Raw genomic sequence first — 27894 nt, forward strand, 5'->3', positions numbered from 1 at the left:
AACAGCGAAGTTGTGCTGGCCTCCCCCACCCCCAAAGCAGGAGTGATTCAGGAGCTGGTCTAACACACACCCCTGCCCCGGGGATGCAAGGGAAACTGTTTAACAATGGGGGAAGGTGCTAAAGGGAAGGAGGAGCACAGGAATGTGTCTCCATTGCCACTCCTGCCTTGCCAGAGAGAGTCTGGATTCCCAGCAGCAGCAGTACCTGGACCTCACCTGTAAACCTCTTAAAATATCCACTTCAATAAAAAACAATAAGCCAATAAGGCACAGCAAAGATGCATCAGTTTTAAACTTTATGGGGTTTCCCACCTCAAGAATTGAAGGCAATTTGAAAGAGGAATTGGCACTCATGGTTCGTAAACTCATTGCACATATGCCCTAGGCTAAATAGGTTTTGTAGGGTTTTATGCTTTTGAAAACTTGCCAAACCTCTTTGACCAGAGGTGAGAATGGGGGCAAAAGAAGCATCTGAATATCTTGTGGGAAGTGAACCTTTCTCAAAACACTTTTAGTTCTTTTAGAGACTGTTTTCTCTTTCCAACTTAACTTGCAAAGGAGGAACTGCACTAAATTAAGCAAGGTTTCAAACAATGTTCACAAAAATTATGGGAAGGTCATTATAAAAAACTGATCATTAAGTACACTCATACATTTGGGATGTGGGGTTGCTGTGGAAGATCTGCCTGAGCTCTCCCTACAAGGCCCACAAGCCAGCATATACTGTGCTTTCCGCATGCCAATTGCAACTTGGGATAGTGAGATGCATATAGTGGGATAGCTGGACTCGGGGGCATCCATAAAGATCAGGAAGGGCTGCATGAACATTGTCATCTGCAGCTCCTTCTGCTTGTGAAGTTCTCTCTTATTCAGTCAGATCTCTTGCACATAACATGCTCTTTCCTGTCTTGGAAAATAATGTTACACAACTCTGCATCATATGTACGTCAAAACTGTGACGCTAAAGGTGAGTTGGAAAATTGCTGCCTTTGCAGTGGTAGCTTCTAAAATAAGAGCTCAAAAGCTACAGCTTGATCAGTATTGCCTATTCTGACTTGCCGTGGCTCTCCAGGCTTTCAAGCAGAGGTTTCCCCTCGCCGCATTCTGAGACGCCAGGAATGGAATTTAGGACCTTTTGCATGCAAAGCATGCACCACTCAGCTATGGGCTTTCCCCCATGATACGTGTGTCATGTCTGAAAAGTATGAGTTGCACTTTGATTTTTCTAACTATTTGGCTAGTAGCTCTGGAAGTGGAAGCAATGTGAAAAGCAATCCCAAGACTTGTTGTGCCAGCACACAAGTGCTTAGGATGGAGCGTATCAACAAGCCCAGTGCAACTTCTGACACCTGTGCTGCATCTGTTGAAGCCTGGCTTTCCAGTATTACATTTTGGTTCTGAGGAGCCAAGCTCCAACTCTCATTAATAAATAAAATAAAATATACAGGGTGGAAGGAAAAATAAAAGATGAAGTGGGTTATTATAAATAGGATTTGGGGGACCAGCTTTGTTCAACAAAGCTCCATCTTCTCAGCCTCTCCTAGGATAGTTCAGACATGCCAAAGTATGTATATCCATGGTCATAATTCACTCTAGATAAGTCCGTCACATTGACAAAGATGACATGACCTTCCTGGAGCTCAACAACTCTCCCTACATGAATTGACTGCAGGCTGCACAGATCGTCTGATGTGCCGTGAGTCCCCACTCCTTTCAACAGCAGCTGATCTGCCTCCGACGGAAGGTTCAGATATACGTAGAGGCTGAATGATGCGTGCGTCTCTGGCTTGGTGCAAAAGGCAACCTGGGAATAAATATAGTACCGTCCTCTTTTGCCAACTTTGATTTTCCCATCTTGGTATGAAAATGTGTCATTATCCATTGGAGAATAGGGTGGCCTTTTCCACTGCAAAACTGTGGGGAAGAAAAGATAGGCTATATTTATTCGAGGAGCATTTCTATCAGCACTGCTGGGCAAGTTCGTGCTTAGCATTTCAGCTCTATAGCTCACTTCTCGCTTAGCCTCATGCTAATCTTCTCTGTATTGTTTCAGTTTTAGCATATGGGCTGCTAAAGTGAAGACATCCCACTCAGTATCACAATAATGTCCACTATTCCCAGACGGAGATGTGCTGTCTCTCTAGGGATGGGCAAATCTTGTCATAAGGACATAGGAAGAGCCTGCTTGGATTAAGCCCATGGCCCATCTAGTCCAGAATCTTTTCCCCACCATGGCCACCCAAACACCTCTGGGAAATGGGAAACCCAATGACCCAAGCACAAGAGCACTCTCCCATTCTGTGGTTTCCAGGAACTGGGATTCAGAAGCACCACTGCCTCTGACCACAGAGGCAGAGCAGAGCCATCCTGGTTAGTAGCCGTTGATAACCTCCAAGAATTTGTCACTGCCTCCTGCAGGAGTAAGTTCCATAGTTTAACTGTGCATTGTGTGAAGGAGGACTTTTCTATTTTCTGTTCTGTATCTCCCAACATCCAGCTTCATTGGATGCCCACAAATTCTCGCTGAATTACTAAACGGGGCTAATTTCAAGAGTTCAGTGGGTAGAAGCTGACCCAAATTCCTCACGAAGTATTTTCCTCTGTATTCAATGCTGAATGCATATTCAATTTCTCACATGAACAGGAAGAAAAGGAGAGGAAAGTGTTGATCACTTTGCTCTTTCCGTCCCTCAAAAACCACACACTCTCCTCCACGTGGCTATGAGTGATAGACTATCACAAACTCTCACTCCTCACCTCTCTTGCTGCCCTTCCAGCCAGCCAGGTGGATGCTCGCAGCTTGCCTTTTGTCACCTGGAAGAGAAACAGCCTCCATATGACTTTGCCCATGTTCATCTCATTTCAGGGCCATCATGCATGCAGGAAGATGCCCTATACCAAGGGTAGGCAACCTAAGGCCCGGGGGCTGGATGCGGCCCAATCACCTTCTCAATCCTGCCTGCGGAGGGTCCGGGAATCAGCATGCTTTTACATGAGTAGAATGTGTGCTTTTGTTTAAAATGCATCTCTGGGTTATTTGTGGGGCATAGGAATTCGTTCATTTTTCTCTGTCCAAAATATAGTCCGGCCCACCACATGGTCTGAGGGATGGTGGACCGGCCCATGGCTGAAAAAGGTTGCTGAGCCCTGCCCTATACTGAGTCAGGCCATTGGTCTATCCAGCTGAGCACTATCTGACAGGCAGTTGCTCTCCCAAGATTTCAGACTGGTTCCCCTCCAGCCCTACTTGGAGATGCCCTTGAACATTCTGCATGCAAAGCTCTAATGCTGAGCTATGACCCCCTCCTTGAATTATGGGATTGAAGGCACAACCTAGGGGTGGACAAACCGATCAGTCTGCTTTCTGTCAGTTTCTGATGTTTCCAGTATTAAATTGAGTCCCTCACATTAGCTCAATAAACAAATGCTACAACACTCAGTTGGTTAGGGCATGGTGCTGATAACGCCAAGGTTGCAGGTTCGATCCCCAAAGGGGGCAGCTGCATTTTCCTGCATTGCAGGGGGTTGCACAAGATGATCCTCAGGGTCCCTTCCAACTCTGTGATTCTATGAACACCACCAGTCTCCTGCAGAGGAGTGGAGTGTCAGAGAAGTAGCCCATTTTGGTAAGCATAGGAAGCTCTCTTTTCCTGACCCAGACAATTAGTTCCTATAGCTTAGTACTGTCAACACTGGATAGCAGTTGGCTCTCTAGAGTTTTTTTTGAGGGGGAAGTTCCCCACCCCACCTGGAGATGCTGGGGATTGAACATGGGAGTTTCTGCGTGTGACGCAGCAGCTCTACCACTGAGCTACAGTCCAGCAAGCTTTTGCACAAACAAGAAAAAGTGGCCAAGTTTTCAGAAGACCAGCTTAGGTACGATTACTCAGTCTCCACCCAGAATGTGCAGAACAGATCACATTCACATACCCTGCCTTTAAAGTGCATTTATACCATAGTAACAGTCATAGCTTCCCCCAAAGCAGGGGCAAAACTAGATTTTGTTTTCCTGTAGCTACAGCTCTGCCTGAAGAATCTTGGGTACTGCCACATACAAAGTACAACCCTGAGTCTTAACAAAATACATCTCCCAGGATTCTTTGGGGGACGCTGTGTGATTTAAATGTAGGGTCTGCAGATGTGACTAAGTACATAGCCCACCCAAACCTGAGCAACTTATACCCAACCCTCCTTCTTCAACTTGCTGCTTTGGGGGGGGGAGAGTATGATTTGCCCCCAAATTACATCACCTCTTTTTTGGTGCTGGAGTTTTAAAAGTGTCATCTCCACCCCACCCCTGGTGCCTCAGATTCCGCCAGCCCCCCCCCCCCTTTTCTTTTTTTTTTTTTGCTCTGTGGCCTGATTGCTCTCTATTTGAGTTTTCATTTCAAGGGTTCCTTACATACCTGTTCTCTTGGCTAGGAGGCTTTCTTGTTGAATCTAGAGCAATTTGAAGAGGCAGGAGATAATATTAAAAGAATGGCAGCATCTGTGCGATACAATACATGCTTCTCCAGTTGTCAAAACCCAGGAGCAGCCAGCCAGCATTGCATCTCTGTGGCAGCCCATTGTTACATTCCTCGCCCTCTCACCCTGAATACATTCCAAATAGGTCATTGTTTTTTCATCAGCAGATATGCAAAAATGAGCTATTGTGTATCTAGACCAGTCTTCAGCAACCTGCCATGGCTGTCCTGGCTGATGGAAGCTGTAGTTGAAAACATTTAGAAACATTTGAGTGAAGGCTGTTCTAGATACTTTCATGTATCTCCTCCCTTCTGAAATACAACCGCTTCCTCTCTGCCCCCTTGCTGAAAAGTTTGATTGGGCATCATCTTTCACTTTGCCACAGCTTCCAACTTCTCCTCTGTGGTTGTCCATCATCTCATCTCGGGTCCTTCATTTCTATGCAGCATCCCAAAGCTCTTATCACATGACCCCCCTCCTTAAATTCTTACATGGCCTTTGTTGCTCTCTCCTGTAACTAGGAAAGTTTCTTTTTCCTTCCTTGTCTTTGTTAACCCCTCCTTCAGGTGACATTCAGTTTGGCCACCTCCATTGCCCTCAGCTGCCCAGAAGATTCTGCTTTGCCTATTTCTCACTGGCTGCAGAAAATAAACCCTTGTGTGTGGCAGAGCTACTGCTTACAAAGCAGATTTTCAAAAAGAAAGACAAAAGATTTTGCTTTTCTTGACTTTGCATGGTTAAAATGCTGGGAACAAGTACAGGAATGACTCAACAAGCTGAAGTAAAAATGAGGGTGCGAAAACGCAATGGGCTTATTCTAAGAAGAAGCTGAGACACGGCAGGTTTCCTTGCTCATTAAAACATATAAGAAGCTAATTTTAGAATTGTCAACTTTCTCTCTCTGACAGAGCGCCTGTGCATTCGCAGCTGCCTGACTGGTGTGCATTCTGCAAATGGCGCTTTTCTGCATTATTAATATAAAAACATGTCTCAACAGCTTAATATTTTGAAATCTAAGCCGTGCACCCTCCACCCCACCTCAATAAAACAGGATCATAAATAACAGGGTACAATATTGTTGGTCAGTGAAAGCTTGTGCAAAAAGACATCTGAAGCAACTCAGGACATAGGAAACACCTTTTACTTAGTCAAACTGCCTATCCATCTTGCTCAGTGTTATCTACATTGACTGGCAGCAGTTTTCCAGGGGCTGCTCCCAGCCCTACCTGGAGATGTTGGGGATTTGAAGTGGGGCCTTCTGCAGGCAAGGCAGATGGCCTCCAAGATGAGATTTGGCCTTTCCTGGCATCAATGAACACGTGATGCTTGCCATTGATTGTGCTTTTCCCATCGCTCCATCACCTCCATGGTGGGAAAATGTTTCTGTCCATTTATGTATGTGTGTAAGGAAGTCCCACTGAATTTAGCAGGGGCCTGATCCCAGGCAGATGTGCATAGGAACAGACCCTGCATTTCTGTGCATCAGACTGCTCAGGAACCATTAGCTGATTATCATTTGCTAGGGTATTGTGCTTTAATTGTATGGCGTATATGCAGTCAGTGAGGACCCCTATGAAGGGGAAGGGCGGGGCTGGAGGGCAGGCAATGGGTGTGGATAAGGCTAAAGGATTGAGCCTACCAGACCCAAAGCTTTGCATCGCCACATTCAGCCTTGCTCAACCTTTTGGTCGTATAGCAGAGAGCAAGAATGGGGAACCTTGGTCTCAGGAGCCACATGTGGCCCTCCAGGCTTTTCTGCCTGGCCCTCAGAAACTTTCCTAGGCCACACATTCCACTGGTCCTGTTTCACAATCTGAGTGAAAGCATGCCAGTGCAAGTAGATAAATAGGTACTGCAGCGACAGGGAAGTAAATGGTGTTTCCGTGCACTCTGGCTTCTGTCACGGTGTCCAATTGTGCCAGAAGTGGTTTAGTCATGCTGGCCACATGACCTGGAAAGCTGTCTGCGGACAAACGCCAGCTCCCTTGGCCTGAAACTGGAGATGAGTGCCGCACCCCATAGTCACCTTTGACTGGACTTAACCATCCAGGGGTTCTCTTATCTTTTTAAAAAAATGAGAAATCACTAGCTTTCACAAATAAGGAGGGAGGGTCAGTCTCATTTTGCAGAGCTTGTTGCCTATCAAAATCAACTAGACCAGTCCTGGACAGGTTTTACTCTGTGGAGGCTGATTCACTAGGGTGAACAAGGCACTGCCCCCCAAGCTCATTCTTCCCCCCTCCTGCCTGTCTTCTTCCATAAAAACCAGTCGGGGAGTAGCCCTGCTCACCAGCTTCTTCCTCCACAGTCTCAGTGTTCCTACCATGCAAGTGTCCTGGAAAAACCAGGGCATCCCATTTTATATTGCAAGAGGATGGTGGCCATTTCGAACTGCAATTTCCTCCCAAAAAACGCTTTTTCAGGGCTGTGATCTCACATAACATAAGGTTACCAGATTTTCCCCCCCCCAATGAATCTGGGGACATTTTTCAACTTCCTACTAAATAGATGGATTTTGTCAGGGGACTGATTTGTAAATCTGGGGACTGTCCCCGGGAAATGGGGACGTCTGGTAACCTCAACACAGCACCCCAAAACACACAATTTTAGTGGCTTTCTTCAGTGGGAAATTTCTGCATGAAATCACATGAGATCATGGTGCCCAAAATGGACACTATCCTTTCATGAGAAAAAATGGGAAGATGGCGCACCAGTTTTTGCCTTCAATGTGTTGGAAGGTATGCAACATTCTCCTTGCAGAACTCAGACAGGAAGAGAGTGAGCTCTGCCTACACCTGGCTCTGGTTCCACTTCCTGTTGGCATTCCTGCCTTCTGCTCTACCAGTTCCAATAATCACACACACACACACACACACACACCATGTCTGCTTCTACCTTGCTCTTTTGATCCTGTAGTAGGTCCTGCAAGCTGCTCAATATCTTTGCGCAGTCCAGGAGGGTTGCATCACCGTCTTGCGGCTTCCGACACTTCTGTAGTCTTCTGAGGAACACAAAATCTTCCCGCAGGCTGATCTCATCTCCGACCTGGCAGACGGAATGATCATGAGAAGTCAGCTTGCCACCAGATAGCAGAACTAAGGACTCATTAGTTAGATGAGTTAACTACTCATTAGGTAGATGAGTTAATTGAAAACCCATTTCATAGTGTGCAATCCTACACATTTTATTTTATTTCTTACCCACCCTTTATCACAAGATTCCAAGGCAGGTTACAATAATAAAAAACAAAATAATAAAACAATTAAAATAGCTACAGTAATAAAACAAGCTTAAGAACAGTTCCTTATATATAATAATAATAATAACAATAATTCCATATATGAAGATAATCAGAGACTCCAGCTTGCAAGGGTTGATTGGGGGAGCCAACATCATGCACAATGTCAGGACATTGGGAAGAGCCAGGGGCAGAGCTGACCAGCGGCTCCTCCTCCTCCTGCCACCCTCACTCATGGGGGGCTGCTTCGACCCTCTTCCCCTCTGCAACAGCAGTAGCACCAGCAGGAGGAGAAGACCTCCTCTGCTCCCTGGTTTTAGGCTCCTCCCAAAAATATTGAGGGCCCCAAAAGGGCTCGGCCCTGATGAGTTGGCACCCTTAAAGACAATACAATGCTTTTAAAATAATTCAACCTGTAAAACAGTTCCAGTAATAGAATTGCACCCAAATTAATTCAGCGTACTCCCATCAAGTAAATCTGTATAGGATTGCTCTGCAAATTGACTAAAGAGGCATTCCCAGCCAGCTGAGTCATACGGTCTTCTAAATGTTAATGTGTTGTTTACATATAATTTCTTATAGAAAACTCAGGTGGCAGACAGCGTCTTGGAAGAGGCATCCTTTCCTCACGAGAGAGAGTGTCTCTTCTAACACTGCCATCTTATTATACCTGACTATTCAGAAGTGATTCCCACTGAGTCCAATGGGGACTACTCCCAGAGATGAAATACCAAAATAGGGGGGGGGGAAGGTCTGCAACTTATTCTTGTACGCAACATCAGCAGCAAGAATAGTGTACGCTAGAAATTGGAAACAAAGAGATTCCAGGAAAAGAACAATGATTGTAGAAACTGACAGAATACGCAGAATTAGCAAGCATGACTACTAAATTAAGAACTCAAAATGAAAAACAGGTGATGGGTGAGTGTGGAACTTTGGGGAATATCTACAATGATATGACATTAAATGTAACTTTAACAACAGTGATAGGGAAAGGGATAAAATAGGGTGGATAAATTAATGGATATATAAGATAAATAAGATGTATCTGAGCTGCCATGGAAAGAAAGTTAGGTGGGGAAGTCTATGTGGAAGGGTTAAAATATGATCTGTAAATAGAAAACTGAGAAAAAATAATTAATAATAATAATAATAATAATAATAATAATAATAATAGATCAAGCATACAGAATAAGTACCCAATCAGGAGAGGTTGTTTTGTGGCTTTTTATGTTTGGAGGAAAGGCAACTAAGGGGGAACATGATGGAATTTTATAAAAAATTAAGCACAGCATGGAGAAACTGGATAGAGAAAAGCTTTTCTCTTCCTTTCACAACACTAGACCTTGTAGACATTCAGTAAAGCTTAGTTTTGGAAGATTCTGGACAGACAAAAGGAAGTCTTTCTTCATGTAGCACATACATAAATTAAGAACTTGCTCTCCCAGGAGGCCAGGATAACCACCGATTTGGATGGCTTGAAGGCTGGTCTACTCACCAGTCGATGGTTACACAATGGGCCCCTGGTTCCACAGGAGGCAGTAATGGCCAAAAACGTTGATGTATTTGAAAAAGCACCTGTAAGGAGCTGTCCCCCCTAGATCACCTAGCAATGGCCCTACTCATATCCTGGGGAAACTGCAGTTTACTAATTATTAACGTTTATATTCCCCCAACTAGCAAAAAAAAAAAAACACCACGGCATTGAGGGCAACTGGAATAGACTGGATTCTTATGTCAGGTTACTGCTAGCAGATTATCCAGCAAAGGTCCTGCTGGTGGGCGACCTAAATGCAAGGTTAGGGCCTGATGACCCCAGTTTAGAAACTAAATACAGGCATAAAATAGGGTACCCTGATGACTCTAGCCCGGAGGCTTTCCAACTACCAAGGCAGTCATAGGACCAACATTCAAATTTTGCCGGAGCCTGCCTCTTCAAATTCTCTAGGCAGCTAAATTTTCATATCCTAAATGGTTGCACCAGGGGCAATATCCCCGGGAATATACATTCATGTCAGGGGCAAGAACCAGCACAATTGATTATATGTTGGCTGATAGTGAATTGCTAACAAAAATAATGAACTTAAAAGTGCTCCCATTCATAGAGGGGGACCATTTCCCTTTCCACCTGTAGCTGTCTCCTATAAATGAGTCACTGCATTAGAGCGACCTGGCTGCCAAGTCAAATGGACCCCCGCACTTGACTCCAAACTGAAGGAGATTCTAACCTTGAAAAACTCCGTACAATTTTAATTGGCTCTGGGGATCCAATTTCCAAGTATGAGAGCCTGCTCCAACAATTAAAACTCCATCTTTTTAATACCACAGCGAAAAGGCCAGATAAACCAATAATATCAAATAAACCCTGGTTTGATGACACCTGTTTTGAGGCCAAAAGAGCCCTGCAAAATGCTTACAAAGCCACCCTGACAGCTGAAAATTCTGTCAGACAGCAAGCCTATCTTGCCGTCCATGCCCTAAAAAAAAGAGTAAAGGTAAAGGGACCCCTGACCATTAGGTCCAGTCATGGCCAACTCTGGGGTTGCGGTGCTCATCTTGCTTTATTGGCCAAGGGAGCTGGCGTACAGGTCATGTGGCCAGCATGACTAAGCCGCTTCTGGCGAACCAGAGCAGCGCACGGAAACGCCATTTACCTTCCCGCCGGAGCGGTACCTATTTATCTACTTGCACTTTGGCATGCTTTCAAGTACAGTAGGTAAACTGCTAGGTTGGCAGGAGCAGGGACCGAGCAACAGGAGCTCAGCCCATCGCGGGGATTCGAACCGCCAACCTTCTGATCGGCAAGCCCTAGGCTCTGTGGTTTAACCCACAGCGCCACCCGCATCCCTAACTTTACTCAAAGCACCTCCTTAATAAGTTTACAGAATGGCTAGAGAATGATGATATCCTGGCAATAGAACAAGTGGGCTTCAGACCTGGAAGGTCCATGACAGATCACTGTCTAACGTTACAACATCTCATTGACAAATACAAATCAGAGGGGCAGGCCTCACTATATGCTGCCTTCATTGATCTAAAAGCAGCCTTCGATACAGTCACCAGAACCAGACTCTGGGACAGACTACAGGGTACCAATATAGATAGAAGGCTCCTGCGCTTAATTCAGGCACTGAACACAAACACGGCTTTTAAGAGTCAGGTGCAGCCACCTAGGACACCTAACAGACCCCATTAAAACCTTCAAGGGAGTCAGGCAAGGGTGCCTTTTGGCCCCTCTACTATTCAATTTCTATTTAAATAATTTAGTATCTGTACTCAATGACTTAGAACTCCACCCTCTGAAGCTCGCAAATCAGCATAGCTCGGTCCTGTTATATGCCGATGATGCGGTAATTTTCTCTGGAACCCCCATCGGACTCAAAAGAGCACTAAGAAAGCTCGCAGCATACTGTGAATCTGAATGTCTCAAAATCAACTATCAAAAGACCAAGATATTCACTTTCGGGGAGAAACCAAAGCTTAGAAGCTGGGAACTCCAAGGCCATAAATTAGAACAAGTCACAAATTATAAGTATCTAGGAATGGTGGTACATGCCTCAGAAACCAACAAACTACACATAAACTCCATTGGGAGCTCAGCGGGGGAAAACACAAACTGTATCCTTTAATTTTTCAGAGCACAAGGGGGCTTTTTTGTCCCCACGGCTCTAAAATTATACAAGGCCAAAACGTTGGCACAGCTCCTTTACTGATCCTTTCTGGGCCCTCCTTCCTCTGCTTTCTCCCTCTCCTTGAGAGAGTTCAATCCAAACTCTTTAGAGCTCTCCTCCAAGTCCCCAGATGTGTTTCAAACGCATGGGTTAGACTAGAAACGGGGATGATGAGAGTGGAGACTTATATCTGCCTAACATCAATCTAAAAATGGCTGACATTGAATCTGCTCCCCCAAGGAATAGCCCCACTGATCCTCTGTGACCAATTCCAGTCAGGCTGGCAGACAGCAGTCCTGAACACCCTTCAGAAACTGGGTTTTGCCCCTCAAGCCCTTCTAAGTCTGGGGTTGGGCCAGGCAAAAGCTATGGTCAGGCAAAGAATCATAGACAGCGAGAGACAACAGGACTATGCAAGGTGCCCAAACTATAAAATTGGAGAAATCAAGAGATACATAGCTGCACCGGCAGCATATCTCTTCTTTCTCGTATCCAAAAATGCTAGAAGGGCCTTTACACTCGCCAGAAGCTCGGCTCTGCCCTCGCCAGTCCTGGAAGGATCCTTTTAAAAAGTCCCATATGCTCAGAGACTTTGCGCCTGTTCATTGGGGGAGATGGGAAGCCCAGAGCACTTGTTCTTTAGATGTCCCTTTTATGAAGAGGAACGGAGTGAGACCATTGATCCCTTGCTGGTGAGGCTCGCTGACCTCCCAGAAAAGCAAAAATTTGACCTTTTCCTGTTAGGCAAAGATCATAAGATGACCCGGATGGTTGCCAGATTCTGTGTACAGATCTGTAGGCGCAGACCATCCCTCAACCCAAACTAGTTCGTTAAGAAAATCCCCAAACTCGGTTCCATGGGTGACTCAGCTCTCTGCAGTAGTTTATCTTACAGTTTTAAGTGTCTATACGCTTATCTCATTTATAAATTTTAAATTTATTGTTGTCCATTGTTTTAAATGTTTGCTTTCCTTTTAGGATTGTACCCCCAAGTGTGTTTTATAAGCTGGTCTCTGACCGTAATAAATTATCTATCTATGTATTTGAAAAAGGATTAGACAGATCAATGGAGGAGAAAGCCATCAATGGCCACCATGGCTAGGCTATGTTCTGCCTCCACAGATGGAAGCAGTGTTGCTTTTGAATACCAGTTTCTGGAAACCACAGGAGGGGGGAGCACTTTTGAGCTTATATCCTGCTTGTAAGCTTCCTGCAGGCATCTGGTTGGTCACTGTGAGAAGAAGGTGGTGGGTTAGATGATCCATTGGCCTGATCCAGAAGGCACTTTTTACGTTGGTAGGTATAGGATTGCAGCTGAAGATGGCACCAGATGCAACACACACAGGCACCATCAATTTTTAGACTCTAAAACACAGATGGGGAACCTCTGACCCTCATTGGGGTAGAACGCCTATCATCCCTCATCAATTACCATGCTAGTGGGAGCTGGTGGGAGTTGGATCCCAACAGCATTTAAAAATAAAATTTGTCCTTTCGCTGCAAATGTATACAAATTTATCTTGGTTATTAATCTGTTAGCCTCGGTGATTCAGGGAAAGAACGCGTTCCAAGGACATAGGAATGCTGATCCATTTAGCTCAGGGGCAGGCCCACGGAGCTTGCCCCTTTGACCAGTGAGGCCATTTGGGGCAAACCACACCCACATACCCTACGCATGAGGCTGTACATGAGATCAGGTGCATTTCCTTGCCTTGCTCCAGATGGGAAATCATTTCCCATTGAAACTTTCTGTCCCAGATCTGCTCTTTGAACCTCTGGCAACCAAATGTTCAAAGAGCTGTGTAGGGCTGTCTGAAAGCCCTTTTGCAAACAGACCCACACAGCTCTTTGAGACTCCTTTTTTTTTTAGGTTCTAAGAGCAGCAGGGTATTTGTAAAAGGGCTTTTAAACAGTCCCACACTTTGTTTTGAAATCCTGACAACTGGAGCTTCAAAGTCCAACATTGCCTGGTGCTGTAGTGGCATCAGGTGACTGACAGGTGGGATGCCCCATCCATCTGTTAACATTGGCCCAGAAGGGGTGGGGACATAAGAATCTGGTAAGATAAGAAGCCAGCAAAGATTCCCATCCCTGATCTAGCTGCAATCAATTCTCCACAATTCCAGGCAGGGGACATTTCCAGCATTATCTGGAGGTGCTGGGACTTGCTTTTCTTCTCACAGCTTAAACAACAACACATATACAACAAAATAAATAGTCCTCCCCCCTTAGTAACTATGATATGGCACAGAATGAAGCCATTATGTAGAACACAAAAAAGAGAGTCCAGATTATCCAATCCAATACAATGAAATAAAAATAGTACAATCTCACAAATCAAACCAGCCAAAGGATTTCACATGTTGCAGGAAGTCCTCTGTTGTCTGTCTTGTTCATGTTTAATAAAACAGTACCATTCTGCCAATAATTTGTCTGTGGCTTTTTTTAGCTTCTACCACTCCCGTGCCATTTTTAGCTTATTCTTAAGTTTTTCTTTTAAAGCAATCTGCCACACCTTTCAGTACCATGACACAAGAGTTGCCCCTTCCAGCCTCTTCCAAAATCTGGTGATCAGCAACACGGCTGCTACCCAGACCCTGAGACCTTTTGCATGCAAAGCAGATGCTCAACCACTGAACCACATTTGTCCCCCTAAAACATAATGTGAATTAATAGCACCAACCAAATTTGAAGTGATTTCACAATGGAAATGTCTCTAAGTAACATCTGTTAAGGGAGGGGAGGGTCATTTGGCAAAGGTGGGAAGTGCTTATTGTGGGCAAGATATCTGCGTAAGTTACAGTGGCTTCACACCCTAATTTCAGACATGAGACTGATCTACACTGGGCAGTTATAATGTTAAAAGTGTGTTATAAAAATGTGACACCCGACTGGGAAATTGCCAGAACCACATGGACTATCAGCTAAATATTATCAAATATCATATAAACAATTATCAATACCATTACAGGAAGTAAAGAATGAAATTTTAAGACCTGGTAAGGTCCCAGAGACATGGAAAGAGGCATATATAACATTAATTCCCAAACAAGAGGCAGATCCAACATTAATAAAAAATTATAGGCCAATTTCAATATTAAATAAGGACTATAAATTGTTTGCACATATAATGGCTAACAGGATGAAAATAATCTTGAAAGAATACATTCATCATGATCAAGCAGGATTTATTCCAGGGAGACAAATGAAAGATAACATGAGAAATATTGATATTTTAGAATACCTGGAAGTGAGAAATGAAAAAACAAGCAGCAATTATGCTTATAGATGCAGAAAAGGCCTTTACCAATGTCTATTGGGAATTTATGAAAAAAGTTCTTGAAATAATGGATTCTGGAGAAAATTTCATAAAAGGAATACAGGCAATATATTCAGATCAAAAAGCGGAATTAATTGTCAATCAGGTGGTGACGGACGAATGTAAAATACAAAAGGGAACAAGAAAAGGATGTCAGCTATCGCCATTGCTTTTTATTTTAGTCCTGGAGGCCTTGGCAAGAAATATAAGAGCAGAAGAAAATACTAAAGGAATTAAGGTAGGGAAAAACTCATATAAACTGAGAGCATATGCTGATGACCTGATTATTACAGTGGAAAAACCAAAAAATTCTCTCCCTATGCAGGAGTTTGGGCAAGTTGCTGGTTTTAAAATAAACAAAAACAAGACTAAATTATTAGAAAAAGATAAGAAAGAGTTAACTCAAATTACAGAGACAGAGATTCACAAAAGAGCTAAATATTTGGGAATTTGGCTCTTTAGTAGGAATGTTAATATCTATAAGGACAATTATGAGAAATATTGGAATGAAATAAAAAGGAATCAAAAATTTGGGGTAGAATGAATTTATCATTACTAGGAAGAATTGCGGCAATTAAGATGAATGTATTGCCAAAAATGTTGTTCTTGTTTCGGACAATTCCTGTGATAAGTAATGCAGCCTGCTGTAAACAATGGCAAAAAGATATTTCAAAATTTATCTGGAAAGGGAAGAGGCCGAGGATAAAATATAAAATACTTACAGACACCAAAGAAAGTGGAGGATTTTCTCTTCCAGATTTTAAACTTTATTGTGAGGCTGCTTGGGTATGGGAATGGATTAAATTAGAAAACATAGAACTTTTAGATTTCGAAGGACATAATAATAGATATGGCTGGCATGCGTATTTATGGCAAAACAAAGTGAAAGTACACAAAGTGTTTCAGAATCATATAATTAGAAAGTCACTTTTAAAAGTGTGGGGGAAATATAAGGAACTACTAGAACAAAAGACACCATGGTGGTTGTCCCCAATAGAAATAATAACAGTCAAAAAAATAAATAGAGGAAAAGTCTGGCCTACATATAGAGAGTTGTTAGAGGATAAAGAAGGAAAATGGAAACTTAAAGACTTTGATGAAATAAGAGAACATGTGCAAGATTGGTTGTAATATTGACAATTAAAAGAGATATTTAAAGAAGATAACAAGAAAGGTTTCAGTTATACAGTATCTAGATTCCAGAAAGAAATTGCAGATGAAAAATTTAAACCATTAATAAAGATGTATAATATCTTACTAGAATGGGAGACCAAAGATGAGGAGGTAAAATCTACAATGATCAAATGGGCACAAGATATAGCACATAATATACAATTAGAGGACTGGGAGAAATTATGGAGAGTAAATTTGAAATTTATGATTGTATGTTATTAAAAGGGAATTATATGAAAATGATGTACCGTTGGAATATCACGCCAATGAAAATGGCCAAAATGTATAGAGCTCCAGTAAGTGTTGGAAGTGTAAAGAGAAGGAAGGTACTTTTTATCTTCTATGGTGGAATTGTAAAATAGTTTAAAATTATTGGGAAATGAAATGAAAAAAATGTTTAAGATAACTTTTGTTAAAATCCCAGAAGCTTTTTTGTTAGGAATTTTAGGTCAAGATTTGCCAAAGGAAAAACACAGACTCTTTATGTATGCAACAACTGCGGCAAGGATGGAAAAGCAATAAAATACCAACTAAAGAATGGCAAGAAAAACTTACAGAATATGCCAATATGGCGAAACTAACTGATGGACTACGAAACAAGGACAAAAAATCCTTTAAAGAAGATTTGAAACCATTTTTGGCTTATCTACAGAAACAATGCAAAGATTTGAACTCATTAGCAGGTTTCGAGTTAACATTTAGAAGTAACAAAATGTACATAAATTATAAGATTAAAAATAAAAAAGGCGAATTGAAAGGTAAAAAGCAGGAATTGATATTATGTAAAAATAAACCAGAGAGGGAGGTTGAGGGAAGTCTGGGGTGGAGGGGAGGGACAATTTGGCAATGATGAATTATGAAATTTGCTATAATGATATTCTGGGGAAAATGGAAAACTTAATCAAAAATATTTACAAAAATAAAATAAAAATGTGACACCAGAGGGCTCTGTACAGCTGTGAACCGGCATCAATGGGAAATTGCACTGAGAGATATATTACAGGGGGTTTTATTAGTGTTTTTATAGATCAGTGTAGATCCAGCCGTGGTTTCTTAGGGAAATACTTTCTGTTTCTGGTATATATGGACCTTTAAGAAAGGATGTGTAATAGGCCAGCTAAATTAAGTCTTATATAACCATGTCCGTAATAATAATAATTCATTATTTGTACCCCGCCCATCTGGCTGGGTTTCCCCAGCCACTCTGGGCGGCTTCCAAGAAGACAAAAAATACACTAAGATGTCACACATTAAAAACTTCCCTGAACAGGGCTGCCTTAAGATGTCTTCTGAATGTCAGGTAGTTGTTTATTTCCTTGACATCTGATGGGAGGGCGTTCCACAGGATGGGAGCCACTACCGAGAAGGCCCTCTGCCTGGTTCCCTGTAACTTGGCTTCTCGCAGTAAGGGAACCGCCAGAAGGCCCTCGGCACTGGACCTCAGTGTCCGGGCAAAACGCTGGGGGTGGAGATGCTCCTTCAGGTATACTGGACCGAGGCCGTTTAGGGCTTTAAAAGGGGTGACCCCTGTTTCCCTCACAGAGCAATGGTTTCCAGAGAATTCCCTTGGGAGAGGGATCGGTGTTTAAACCATTCTGGATTTAACTGGGTAACAGTAGGGTCAGCCCTTTTCAATAGCTACAAATCCAGCTCAGAGTAATGTGTGCTTACCCCTTCTGATTTCACTGGGAGTGTCGGAGGGGAACATGATTGATTCCGTTGGGTTATGGCCACAGCTTGTTCATGATGAATCTGCAATCATTTGAGTTTATACTGAAATCCTGAAAAGGAAGTGGGTTTCTCTCTCTTTCTTAAACAGTCAAAACCCTTATGAGGGTTGGATTAAGGGTGAGTGTGAGCTATCAGGGCACCTATGTTTTTGTAGTGCAGGGGCACAGCCGGCCCCAGACATTTTGGCACCTGAGGCTAACCACAAAATGGTGCCCCCTCTCCCTGTCAGGGAAGAAGGGGCAAGTGAAGATCTACATCAGGAACAAGCGGGGAATAATGATCTACATCAGGATCTGCCGCCCCTGTGTAAACCACAGATTAGGAAATATCCCATCAAATCCAAAAGGATGACAATGTGCTTCAAGGCAAGGAGAAAACTTCCTTCAGAAAACTGGAGCCTTGCAAAAATTAAAAGAAACCAAAGTAGTCATATTTAGCACATAAGAAGAATGGGGGGAAATCCATAGTAGGGAAGTTCCTTGCTAAGGGCCAACGAAATAATGAGGATGCTTTCAAGTTCTCCAGAACTCACCACCAGTCAAAGCAAGGAATGAAGACAGGGTTGGGTTGTTGTAAAAAATGGTCCTTTAGGTACCCTGGTCCTAAGCTATTGAGGGCTTTATGGCTATAACACCATGACAGTTTCTTCCTCCCACCCCCCACCCCACCTGCCAAATATAAAAATAAGCAAAAATCCTGCTTTGCTCAACAGCCAGCCTGATAAAGAATTTTGGAGAACTCAAAAGCTCGGTCACACATTTTGGTGGGCCCCAAGAGGATAATTGCCTGCACTGCAGATTTTAGACTTGCCCAGATGTGTAGGAGGCAAACAAACTAACAAAAGAATTTAAGGAGCACTCTTTTCTTTTTTTTTAATGACCACCACTAAACATTTATTTAAATATGTGAAAAACAGGAAATCATTCAGGGAGGCAGTTGGACTGTTACATGACAAAGGAGTGAAATGCATGCTAAAGGAAGATAAGGAGGTTGCAGAGAAACTGAATGAATTCTTCGAGTTTTTCTTCACTATGGAAGATTTTCACACCGCCCACCTCAACTGATATATATATATATTTAGGAAGGATGTCTAAAGAACTGAGGCAGACAAAGATGACAAAGGATGGAATTTAACGGCTGAGAGACAGATTAAAAATAAAAAAATGTCACAGAGTCCAGATGGCATCTATTCAAGAGTTCTTAACCCAAATATAAACTGCTGATTTTCTAATCATGTGGTATGGGAACCGTACTTACAGGGTTGGACTAGAACCTGGGAGACAAGGGTTCAAATCCCAACTCAGCCATGAAGCTCATTGGGTGACCTTGGGCCAGTCACTTAGCTTAGCCTATCTGGGAGGGTCGTTATGGAGATTAAATGGGGGGGAACCATGCATGCCACCTGGAGCTCCTTCGGGGGGAAAGGTAGGATATAAATGCATTAAATCAATCAATCAATAAATTGGTATCAATATTAGAGGGCTGCACTTGGAAGGTAGCCAGCACAACGCCGTTTTTAAAAGGAAAAGAGAAATATTGCTGGCTGGTTAAGTAGCTTAACCCCTATTAAATGGTTGGGAAGTATTATTAAAAAATTAGTTTGACTTCACTGCAAAGACGCGCTCCTCAATTGTCTCCTGAGACAGACAGATGCCAACCATATTATTAAAGATAAAATTGTTAAGCATGTTGAAGAACAAGTTTTATTGCAGACGAATTAGTATGGCTTCTGCAAAGAGAAGTCCTGCCTCATCAACAATCTGCAGCCTTTTTTTTAAAACGTAGGTTTTGAGGAATGATTTGTTAGATTTTATACCAGGTGATCCCTCATTAGATGTTCCTGAGCAAATTTAGTAAGAGAACAGAATGTCTTTTGAAAGGGGTAGAGAGGCAGATTCATTTATCAAGTGCTACCTAAATGACTTGGGAGCTAAACACAGTGGAGTAGCATGGGGAGCCAAGGAAGGTCATAGCCCCAGGCAAAGAATACTGAGGGGGGCTTAACCAGGTGCTCCCACGACAGGCTCTGTCACCAAGACCACGTGGCTGCCACCTTCTGGAGCCATGGGAACATGAGCTTTGCCCGAGCTGGGCCTTCGGGGCTGTGCAGTGGCTTCTTCTCCATGCGGCCAGCAAAGGGACACTTGCTCCTGGGCGGAACTCCTGCTGGCCAGAGCCCAGCCCTGGCCCACGCTGGCCCTTCCCTGGGGCCTCTCTCCTGGTGTGTGTCTTTAGGAAAGGTGCACACCCCATGGTGGGAGCAATGGAGAGGACAGTCACCCACTCAACTGGGACCTGCCAGTGCCCATCCTCACACTGTGTGGCCAAGGAGAGGCAGACAGGCAGGAAGGGCTTCGCTTGGCGTCTCAGTCTGTTCTCCGTCACCCTCCGTGACAGGAACTCCAGCCACCACTCCCCCCACCTGAGATCTTGCCAAGCGAAGAGGGTGAATGTGGCAACTGGCATGGAACCTCCATGAGGAATGGCTGCCAAAGGTGTACAGCAAGGTCCACTTGTTGCCTACCACACAATGCTATAAGGAGGTTAGAGGGAGCGATCATTGCCTTGCCCCGGGTTTGTAAGGGTTTGCCCCAACCCATGGTATGCCACCGGCTAAACATATACCTCTTCACTAGGGATGGCGGAAGAAATTCAGTTCAGTACATATTTAATGGTGAACCTGCCTAATCCACACTTTCTGACAGAATATGGGAGCTGAAACACAACCAGCCTTTGAAATTTGCACTTCTCTGAAATTTATGACGCAATTCTCTGACAAACCAGTGCTTAAAATATAAGTGTGCAGGAAAAATACAGATGTTAGTGAAAATAACATACTGACATTTCATTATATAGGGAAAAATTGCTTGCTAAAATGTGTGCATTAGTCAAAATTGCATACAAAAATGTGTTTTCAGATAAATTCACCCTAAAATGCTGGTGAACTTTCATGAGGATTAAAAAAAACAAAAACAAATTGCTGCAGAAATATGATTTTCAGAATGGAAAATGTGAAAGCAGGAGAACGGAAAGCGACAGATCGATCCCTAGTTTTTATTCAGGCTATTGAAAGTGGCTGGTTTATTTCAGAGAAATGCCCCCCTATTGTACCATCTCATTTTGTTTTGTACCACCATTATGTATAAAGGTAAAGGTAAAGGTACCCCTGCCCGTACGGGCCAGTCTTGCCAGACTCTAGGGTTGTGCGCCCATCTCACTCAAGAGGCCGGGGGCCAGCGCTGTCCAGAGACACTTCCAGGTCACGTGGCCAGCGTGACATTGCTGCTCTGGCGAGCCAGAGCCACACACGGAAACGCCGTTTACCTTCCCGCTGGTAAGCGGTCCCTATTTATCTACTTGCACCCGGGGGTGCTTTCGAACTCCTAGGTTGGCAGGCGCTGGGACCGAACAACGGGAGCGCACCCCACCGCAGGGATTCGAACCACCGACCTTTCGATTGGCAAGCCCTAGGCGCTGAGGCTTTTACCCACAGCGCCACCCGCGTCCCTACCATTATGTATAACAATGTTTATAAACCTCCCTGAGTTTGGGATTTCAGTTCCCTGTGTTTCCAATCCTACATTTATTTCTACACGTCTCTAAATCAGTTTGCAAATTTATTTATTTTTAAAGGTCCTCATGATAATCCATCAAAATTTTAGTGTTAATTTCCCCAAACAGGCACAGTTTTTGTATGCAACTTTGCTTAATGTACACATTTTTTGAACAGCAATATCCCCACATATAATGCATTTTTGAATGTTTTCTTTTCTTTTCTAATATATGCATTTAGATGTGCACTTCTATAGACATACCTGGGCTGGAGAACTGCATTGTAAAATTCAGATTTCAAAGGGGGATGTGATCCTCTTCACATATTGTCTCAGAAAGTGTAAATTGCAAAGGTTGGCCTTTATATGCCAACTGAATCAAATTGCTCCCCCATCCCTCCCCGCATCTTGCATGGGATAGAAGCATAGTACAGTGGTACCACGGGTTAAGAACTTAATTCGTTCCGGAGGCCCGTTCTTAACCTGAAACTGTTCTTAACCTGAAGCACCACTTTAGCTAATGGGGCTTCCTGCCACAGCTACGTGATTTCTGTTCTCATCCTGAAGCAAAGTTCTTAACCCGAGGTACTATTTCTGGGTTAGTTGAGTCTGTAACATGAAGCGTATGTAACCTGAAGCGTATGTAACCCGAGGTACCACTGTACAGAAAGATTTTTAATGTTTAATATTTATATCTGTATAGAGCAAGCCTCTCTCCTCTCCACATTCTGTCTCCAGCTTTCCCTAAATGGCGCCATCAGAGTTTGGGGCAGACATTGTGGTCTGCAAACAGCAGAATGAGCAAAAAGGGCCCCCAAGCACAACAGGACAGGCACATCATGTTTTGAGGTAAGTAAAGCACTTGTTTTAAGTAAGTGAACTTAAAGCAGTCTTTTGACCACCCAAAATGTGATTAAAATCAGCATGTAAAATTACCGCAGCAGACCACTGCTTTCTCCAGTGGGTTCTCACAGTTGCCACTGCAGTGCCCCCATTTATGTGAACTGGCCGCTGGTCCACCTGCTGATGCCCAGTGTTCCAGTCAGCCATTCTGCCTGTGAGCACAGAAGTAACTACTTCATGTCCTGGAACACAGAGCTCGTTCCCTTGGGGTGCTTGGAACTCCTGGTGGGTCTTTCTCCGGTCAGAGTCACACGAGAGAGTTGAAAGAGGTGGGTTAGAAACACAAGAATAGGGATGCCAGCTTCAATTTCTCATTTTTCCAATCTTAAGTTCTTCACATTTCCATATCAGTCCGCATTTTTTAAAAAGACTTTATGAAAATTCTTAAGCATTTTGGTGCAAATTACTCCAAACAGCCACATTCTTGAATGCAGTTTTGTCTAATGTACATGTTTTTGCAAAGCAGTTTCTCCTAATATAATGCATATTTATATGCAATTATTTACTAATAAATGCACACTTTGCCTGAGCATATGTACACATTGCTTGGCTGGAGAACTACATTGCAAAATTCAGAGAAGTGTGGGTTGAAAGAAAGCTGTGTTTCACTGTGTTTCAGAAAGTGCAAACAAGGTAGGTTTGCATTTAGCTGCAAACCAATTTAATTTCTCACCGATCCTTACCGAAGGTCTTCAGAAGTGCCCTGCCATAATTGCAAAAGACTGGAAAGGTGAAAATGGACGTTCAATACAAAAATGGGCATCCTTTTATCTGGCCAAACACTTTGGCAAAGAAACTGAACAAACAAATATACAAGAAAGACTTTGCAGCTTTGCAAAATAATGTTTTTATTCAATAGACTAATAAGCAAAGTGGCAAGGGCTTATTCCATCCCTGGATGGTTAAGTCCAGTCACAGACACATGGCACACTCTAGACTGATACGCTATTATGCCATTGCTGTATAGCTCAGTTGGTTAGAGCATGGTGCTGATAATGCCAAGGTTGCAGGTTCAATCCTTGTTTGGAACAGCTGCCTATTGCTGCATCGCAGGGGGACTAGATGATCCTCAGGGTCCCTTCCAACTCTATAATTCTATGATAAATAAGAGGCAATACTTCTATACTCATGAAGCGAACTAAGATTTCTTCTCCACCTACACTCGCAGAGGGGAAAATGGTGTACCACATCCTTTCCTAAAAATAAAGAAATAAATGCTTTGGTATGTGTTTGTTTTTTAAGTGCCCTGTTGAATCAGACCAAGGGCCTATCTATTCTAGCCTTCTTCCAGCAAGGACCTGCCATATGTCTCTTAACAGCTCACAAGTAAGAGCAGGAAGTCAAAACCCCTTCCTCTGCTGTGACTACCTAGGAACTGGCATTCAGGGGCAGACTGCCTCTGATCATGGAGGTTTTACCTCGTAATGGGAATTGTGTGTGTGTGTGTGTGTGTGTGTGCGCGCGCGTGCGCGCGTGCGTGCGTGCATGCGTAGGCAAGGTGGAGGAATTGTGTTTGGGGCTGCAAAGTGTGAGGAGGGTTTAACCCTTTCCTCCTCTGCCTTATCAGTTTGCATTTTTTTCAAGACTTTATGAAAATTCATAAGCATTTTAGTGCAAATTTCTGCTAACAGGCACATTCTCAAATGCAGTTTTGCCTAATGTACATGTTTTTGCAAACAATTTCCCCAAAATACAATAGAGTTTTTTGCATTGTTTTCTCAAATATACTGCTTTTTGTGCAGACAGCTTGGTTGAGGAACTGCACCACAAAACTCAGGAAAGTGCCCAATATCGAAGGAGTGCTTTGTTTCATTTCACTCATGTGTTTGGGACGTGCAGATGAGGCAGTTTTGCATTAAAATGTGAAGAAGAGAAATTATCACTAGTCCCTAAATACAAATGTCATGCTCAGCACTGTGTGAAATCTGGCCCCAATATTTATCTATTTAAAAGCATTTATATACAGCTTAATATTTCAAAAATCTCTGAGTGATGGTTAGAGCCATTGATATGCTTCCTTTCCCCCATTAATCTATCCAATCCCCAGACACACCCTAAAGCTAAGAACAAGAGCAGAACCTGTTAGATCAGGCCAAAATCCCACCTAGTCTATCATCCTGGTCAACTAAATGAAAGTGAGACCTGCACTCAACAGCACTCCCCACACTTGTGAGCATTAGGGCACAATGGGTCCATTCACCGAAGGACAGCTGTGGGGAGGATTCCTGCATTGTAAGGGTTTGGACTAGATGACCCCTGGGGTCCCTTCCAACTCTACAGTTCTGTGATTCTAGGATTCCTAGCAACTGGCATTGGGGGGGGGGGCATACACCCTCCAATGCAGGAGATGGTGCATTGCCATTGTGCACGAAGTGTTGTATCCCCCAAGCTTGTGGAACTTCCTCCCAACTCAGATTGGACAGCCACTCTCCTTGCTGAAGTTCAGGCGCGTGGTAAAGACTTTCTGATACCAGCAGGCATTTAAAGGAAGTGCTCAGGATTATATTATTTTTCCGTTATTTATTTATACTATTTATATACTGCTCTTTATTCAAAGATCCCACCATCATAATTTATGTAGCAAAATCATAAAAGCACAATACAGAGCATAATAATACGCAGCATAAGGATAAAATGATCAGTGGCTCAGAGTGCCTTCCGTCAGCCGCGGTTGGTGACCCAGCTACACCCCTATCTGGACAGGAATGACCTAACTACTGTTGTCTATGCTCTGGTAACCTCAAGGCTGGATTACTGCAATGCGTTATATGTAGGGCTGCCTCTGAAGACGATTCGGAAACTTCAGTTACTGCAGAATTCAGCTGCCACGTTGCTCACCAGAGCACGACAGTTGGAGCATATTACACTGATCCTGGTCTGACTGCACTGGCTACCAATTAGTTTCCAGGCCCAATTCAAAGTGCTGGTTTTGAAAGCCTTAAACGACTCAGGACTGCAATACCTCAAGGACTGCCTCTTTCCATATGAACCTACTCAGACCCTGAGTTCATCTTCTTGAGGCCCTTCTTCATGTGCCTCCTCCTCAAGAGGTCCGGAGGGTGGCAACACGAGAACAGGGCCTTCTCTGCAGTGGCTCCCTGTCTGTGAAATGTTCTCCCCAGAGAATTTCACGTGGCACCTTCATTATTTTTATTTTTATTATATATTTTGTGGTTTTATATTTTGATTTTGTTCTGTGAAACACCCTGAGACCTCTGGGTATAGTGTGATATATAAATTAATAAATAAAATAAAAACCATAATAACAGCCCCCCCTCCACATAAGTATTTAACAGGCCATAGATTGCTTAACGGCCATAGGCCTGGGTAGAGAGGAATATTTTCACCTGGCAGCTAAAGATATGTAATGATGGTGCCAGGCGAGCCTCTCTGGGGAGAACATTCCACAAACGGGGAATTTGGTTTTCTGATTAATTTTTACTATTGCCTTATGGTGTTAATCTATGTACACAGCTTACAAATGCTAATGAAAAACACTGGAAATCAACAAAGGTTCCTATGTGGGAACCATACGAATGTATGGAATGTTGCTTTTTCTGAACATCTGGTCAGATCCAGACATGTAATCTGGGGTGAAGCCAAATCAGACAGTTCTGAGGCAGACTGCTTCCCATTTTCTGATTATATAAATTGGGAGAGTCATATAAGCAACTCCTCCCGCGACTCACTCCTCATTGCAGCAGTGCTACATAGACGTGTCTTACATATTCAGTTACATACAGCAAGAGTCTTACATATGACTCTTGCTAAATGTAACAGCATGCCTATAACATGTCTATAACCAAAAATGCACCGTCTGTGCTTCTGTTACTGCTTACATGGTTATGTGTTAGTTTGCTTCTGCGGCAAAGAAATAAAAATTATTATTTTAAGAAGGAAGAAATGCCAATGATTAAAACTCTTTAAATAAACTAACTAAGTAAGTATGGCTAATAGCCACTGAAGCCTCATGAATTTGTCTGATCATCTTTAAAAACACCCAAGCTAGCAACATCACTACATTATTGAGGGAGTGAATTCAATAGTTTTGACTATGTGAAGGAGGACGTTGTCTCTCCTGAATCTTCCCAACATTCATATTTATTCATTCATTCATTCATTCATTCATTCATTCCCTCCCTCCCCATCTGGCTGGGTTTCCCCAGCCACTCTGGACGGCTTTCAACAGAACCTTAAAAACAGAATAAAACTTCAAACATTAAAAATTTCCCCAAGCAGAGCTGCCTTCAGATGTCTTCTAAAAGCTGGATAGTTATTTATTTCCTTGACATCTGATGGGCGGACGTTCCACAGGGCGGGTGCCACTACCGAGAAGGCCCTCTGTCTGGTTCTCTGTAATCTCACTTCTTGGAGTGAGGGAACCACCAGAAGGCCATCGGAGCTGGATCTTAGTGTCTGGGTTGAACAATGGGGGTGGAGACGTTCCTTCTGGTATACTGGGCTGAGGCTGTTTAGGGCTTTAAAGGTCAGCGCCAACACTTTGAATTGTGCTCGGAAACGAACTGGGAGCCAATGTAGGTCTTTTAGGACCAGTGTTATATGGTCTCAGCGACTGTTCCCAATCACCAGTCTAGCTGCCGCATTCTGGATTAGTTGTAGTTTCCGGGTCACCTTCAAAGGTAGCCCCACACAGAGCGCATTGCAGTAGTCCAAGCGAGAGATAACTAGAGTATGCACCACTCTGGCGAGACAGTCCGTGGGTAGGTAGGGTCTCAGCCTGCGTACCAGATCGAACTGGTAGACAGCTGCCCTGGACACAGAATTGAACTTTGCCTCCATGGGCAGCTGTGAGTCCAAAATGACCCCCAGACTGTGCACCTGGTCCTTCAGGGGCACAGTTACCTCATTCAGGACCAGGGAGTCCCCCACACCCGCCTTCCCCCTGTCTAAATTCTAGCATGAGGGCTAGAGAAACATTCTGCCTCTTCACTTTTTCTGCACCACGCTTAATTCTTTATATCTCTATCACTTCTCCTCTTAGTCATATTTTTTTCAAAACTAAAAAGCTTCAAATGTTGTAACCTTTTCTCAGAGGAGAATCGTACCACCTCCTTGGTTCTTTTGACCGCCCTTTTCTGAACATTTTACCAGCTCTACAACATCCTTTCTGAGGTGAGGTAATGACATCATAGCATTTTTTCAGCAGCAAATTGCCCCAAATTAGCTACACATGAAGATATCCTATTATCTATCTTGACTCTCACCTTGGTCCTTGGCTGGATTCCAGCATTATGAGAAAGAATGAGGGAGGGGGAATCTCTCTATTGACTTTCTCTACATAATGCAAAACTTATATATATATATGTACATCTATCATATCTGCCTGCTATTTGTTTCCCTCTGGATCTCAATTTGCTGGTTTAAAAAAAGACAGCAGATCCTACAACTTGGAAGTCTTGACAACCATGGTCTGCAGCAGTAAACCCTGAAGTTGTTCTCACACTTGTGAAAACCCTTCCTTCTCAATTTGGCCCTTCACTGTCCTTACAGAGTGACACCAGAGCAAACAAGGAAGCAGCCTTACCTTGTCCACCTTCATGTGAAGATATAAGCCAAAAAGCACTGTCCCAACGAGCTGTGCGATAACGAACACTGCCATCAAGCTTGTGAAGGCTTTCATGGTGAAGCCAGCAGGTCTTGGGGTTGTGGATGGATAAGGCTCACCAGAGTCCATGTGTCTCTACCTCCTGAATTCTTGCGTCTCTGAGCCTCTTGAAAACCACCTCGCTACTTACTCTGTGCAAGAGAGCAACAAGTTCTCTCTCTCTCTCTCTCTCTCTCTCTCTCTCTCTCTCTCTCTCTCTCTGTGTGTGTGTGTGT

At 43.4% G+C, this 27894-nt stretch overlaps 1 protein-coding gene across 1 annotated transcript; it reads right to left on the minus strand.

The window, feature by feature from the left end:
- Window positions 1-22: 22 nt before the first annotated feature.
- CD40LG (CD40 ligand) lies at window positions 23-27894 on the minus strand. Its single transcript, XM_028715889.2, has 5 exons — window positions 27599-27894; window positions 7363-7512; window positions 4407-4440; window positions 2758-2814; window positions 23-1914 (listed from the first exon to the last, which is right to left on the minus strand). Exons 1-5 carry the CDS (start codon window positions 27746-27748, stop codon window positions 1541-1543), a joined length of 765 nt encoding a protein of 254 aa, XP_028571722.2. The 5' UTR covers window positions 27749-27894; the 3' UTR covers window positions 23-1540.

This window comes from Podarcis muralis, chromosome Z, assembly GCF_964188315.1.
Source record: "Podarcis muralis chromosome Z, rPodMur119.hap1.1, whole genome shotgun sequence".
Taxonomy (NCBI): Eukaryota; Metazoa; Chordata; class Lepidosauria; order Squamata; family Lacertidae; genus Podarcis; species Podarcis muralis.

What these genes read in the sequence shown, in the direction of transcription:
- CD40LG (XM_028715889.2), bottom strand. Translation starts at nt 27,748, where the DNA reads ATGGACTCTGGTGAGCCTTATCCATCCACAACCCCAAGACCTGCTGGC. An exon ending in CCTCCTAGCCAAGAGAACAG is followed by an intron (nt 2,815 to 4,406) that starts GTATGTAAGGAA and finishes TTTCTCTTCCAG; the next exon opens with GTGACAAAAGGCAAGCTGCG. An exon ending in CTGGAAGGGCAGCAAGAGAG is followed by an intron (nt 1,915 to 2,757) that starts GTGAGGAGTGAG and finishes TCTTCCCCACAG; the next exon opens with TTTTGCAGTGGAAAAGGCCA.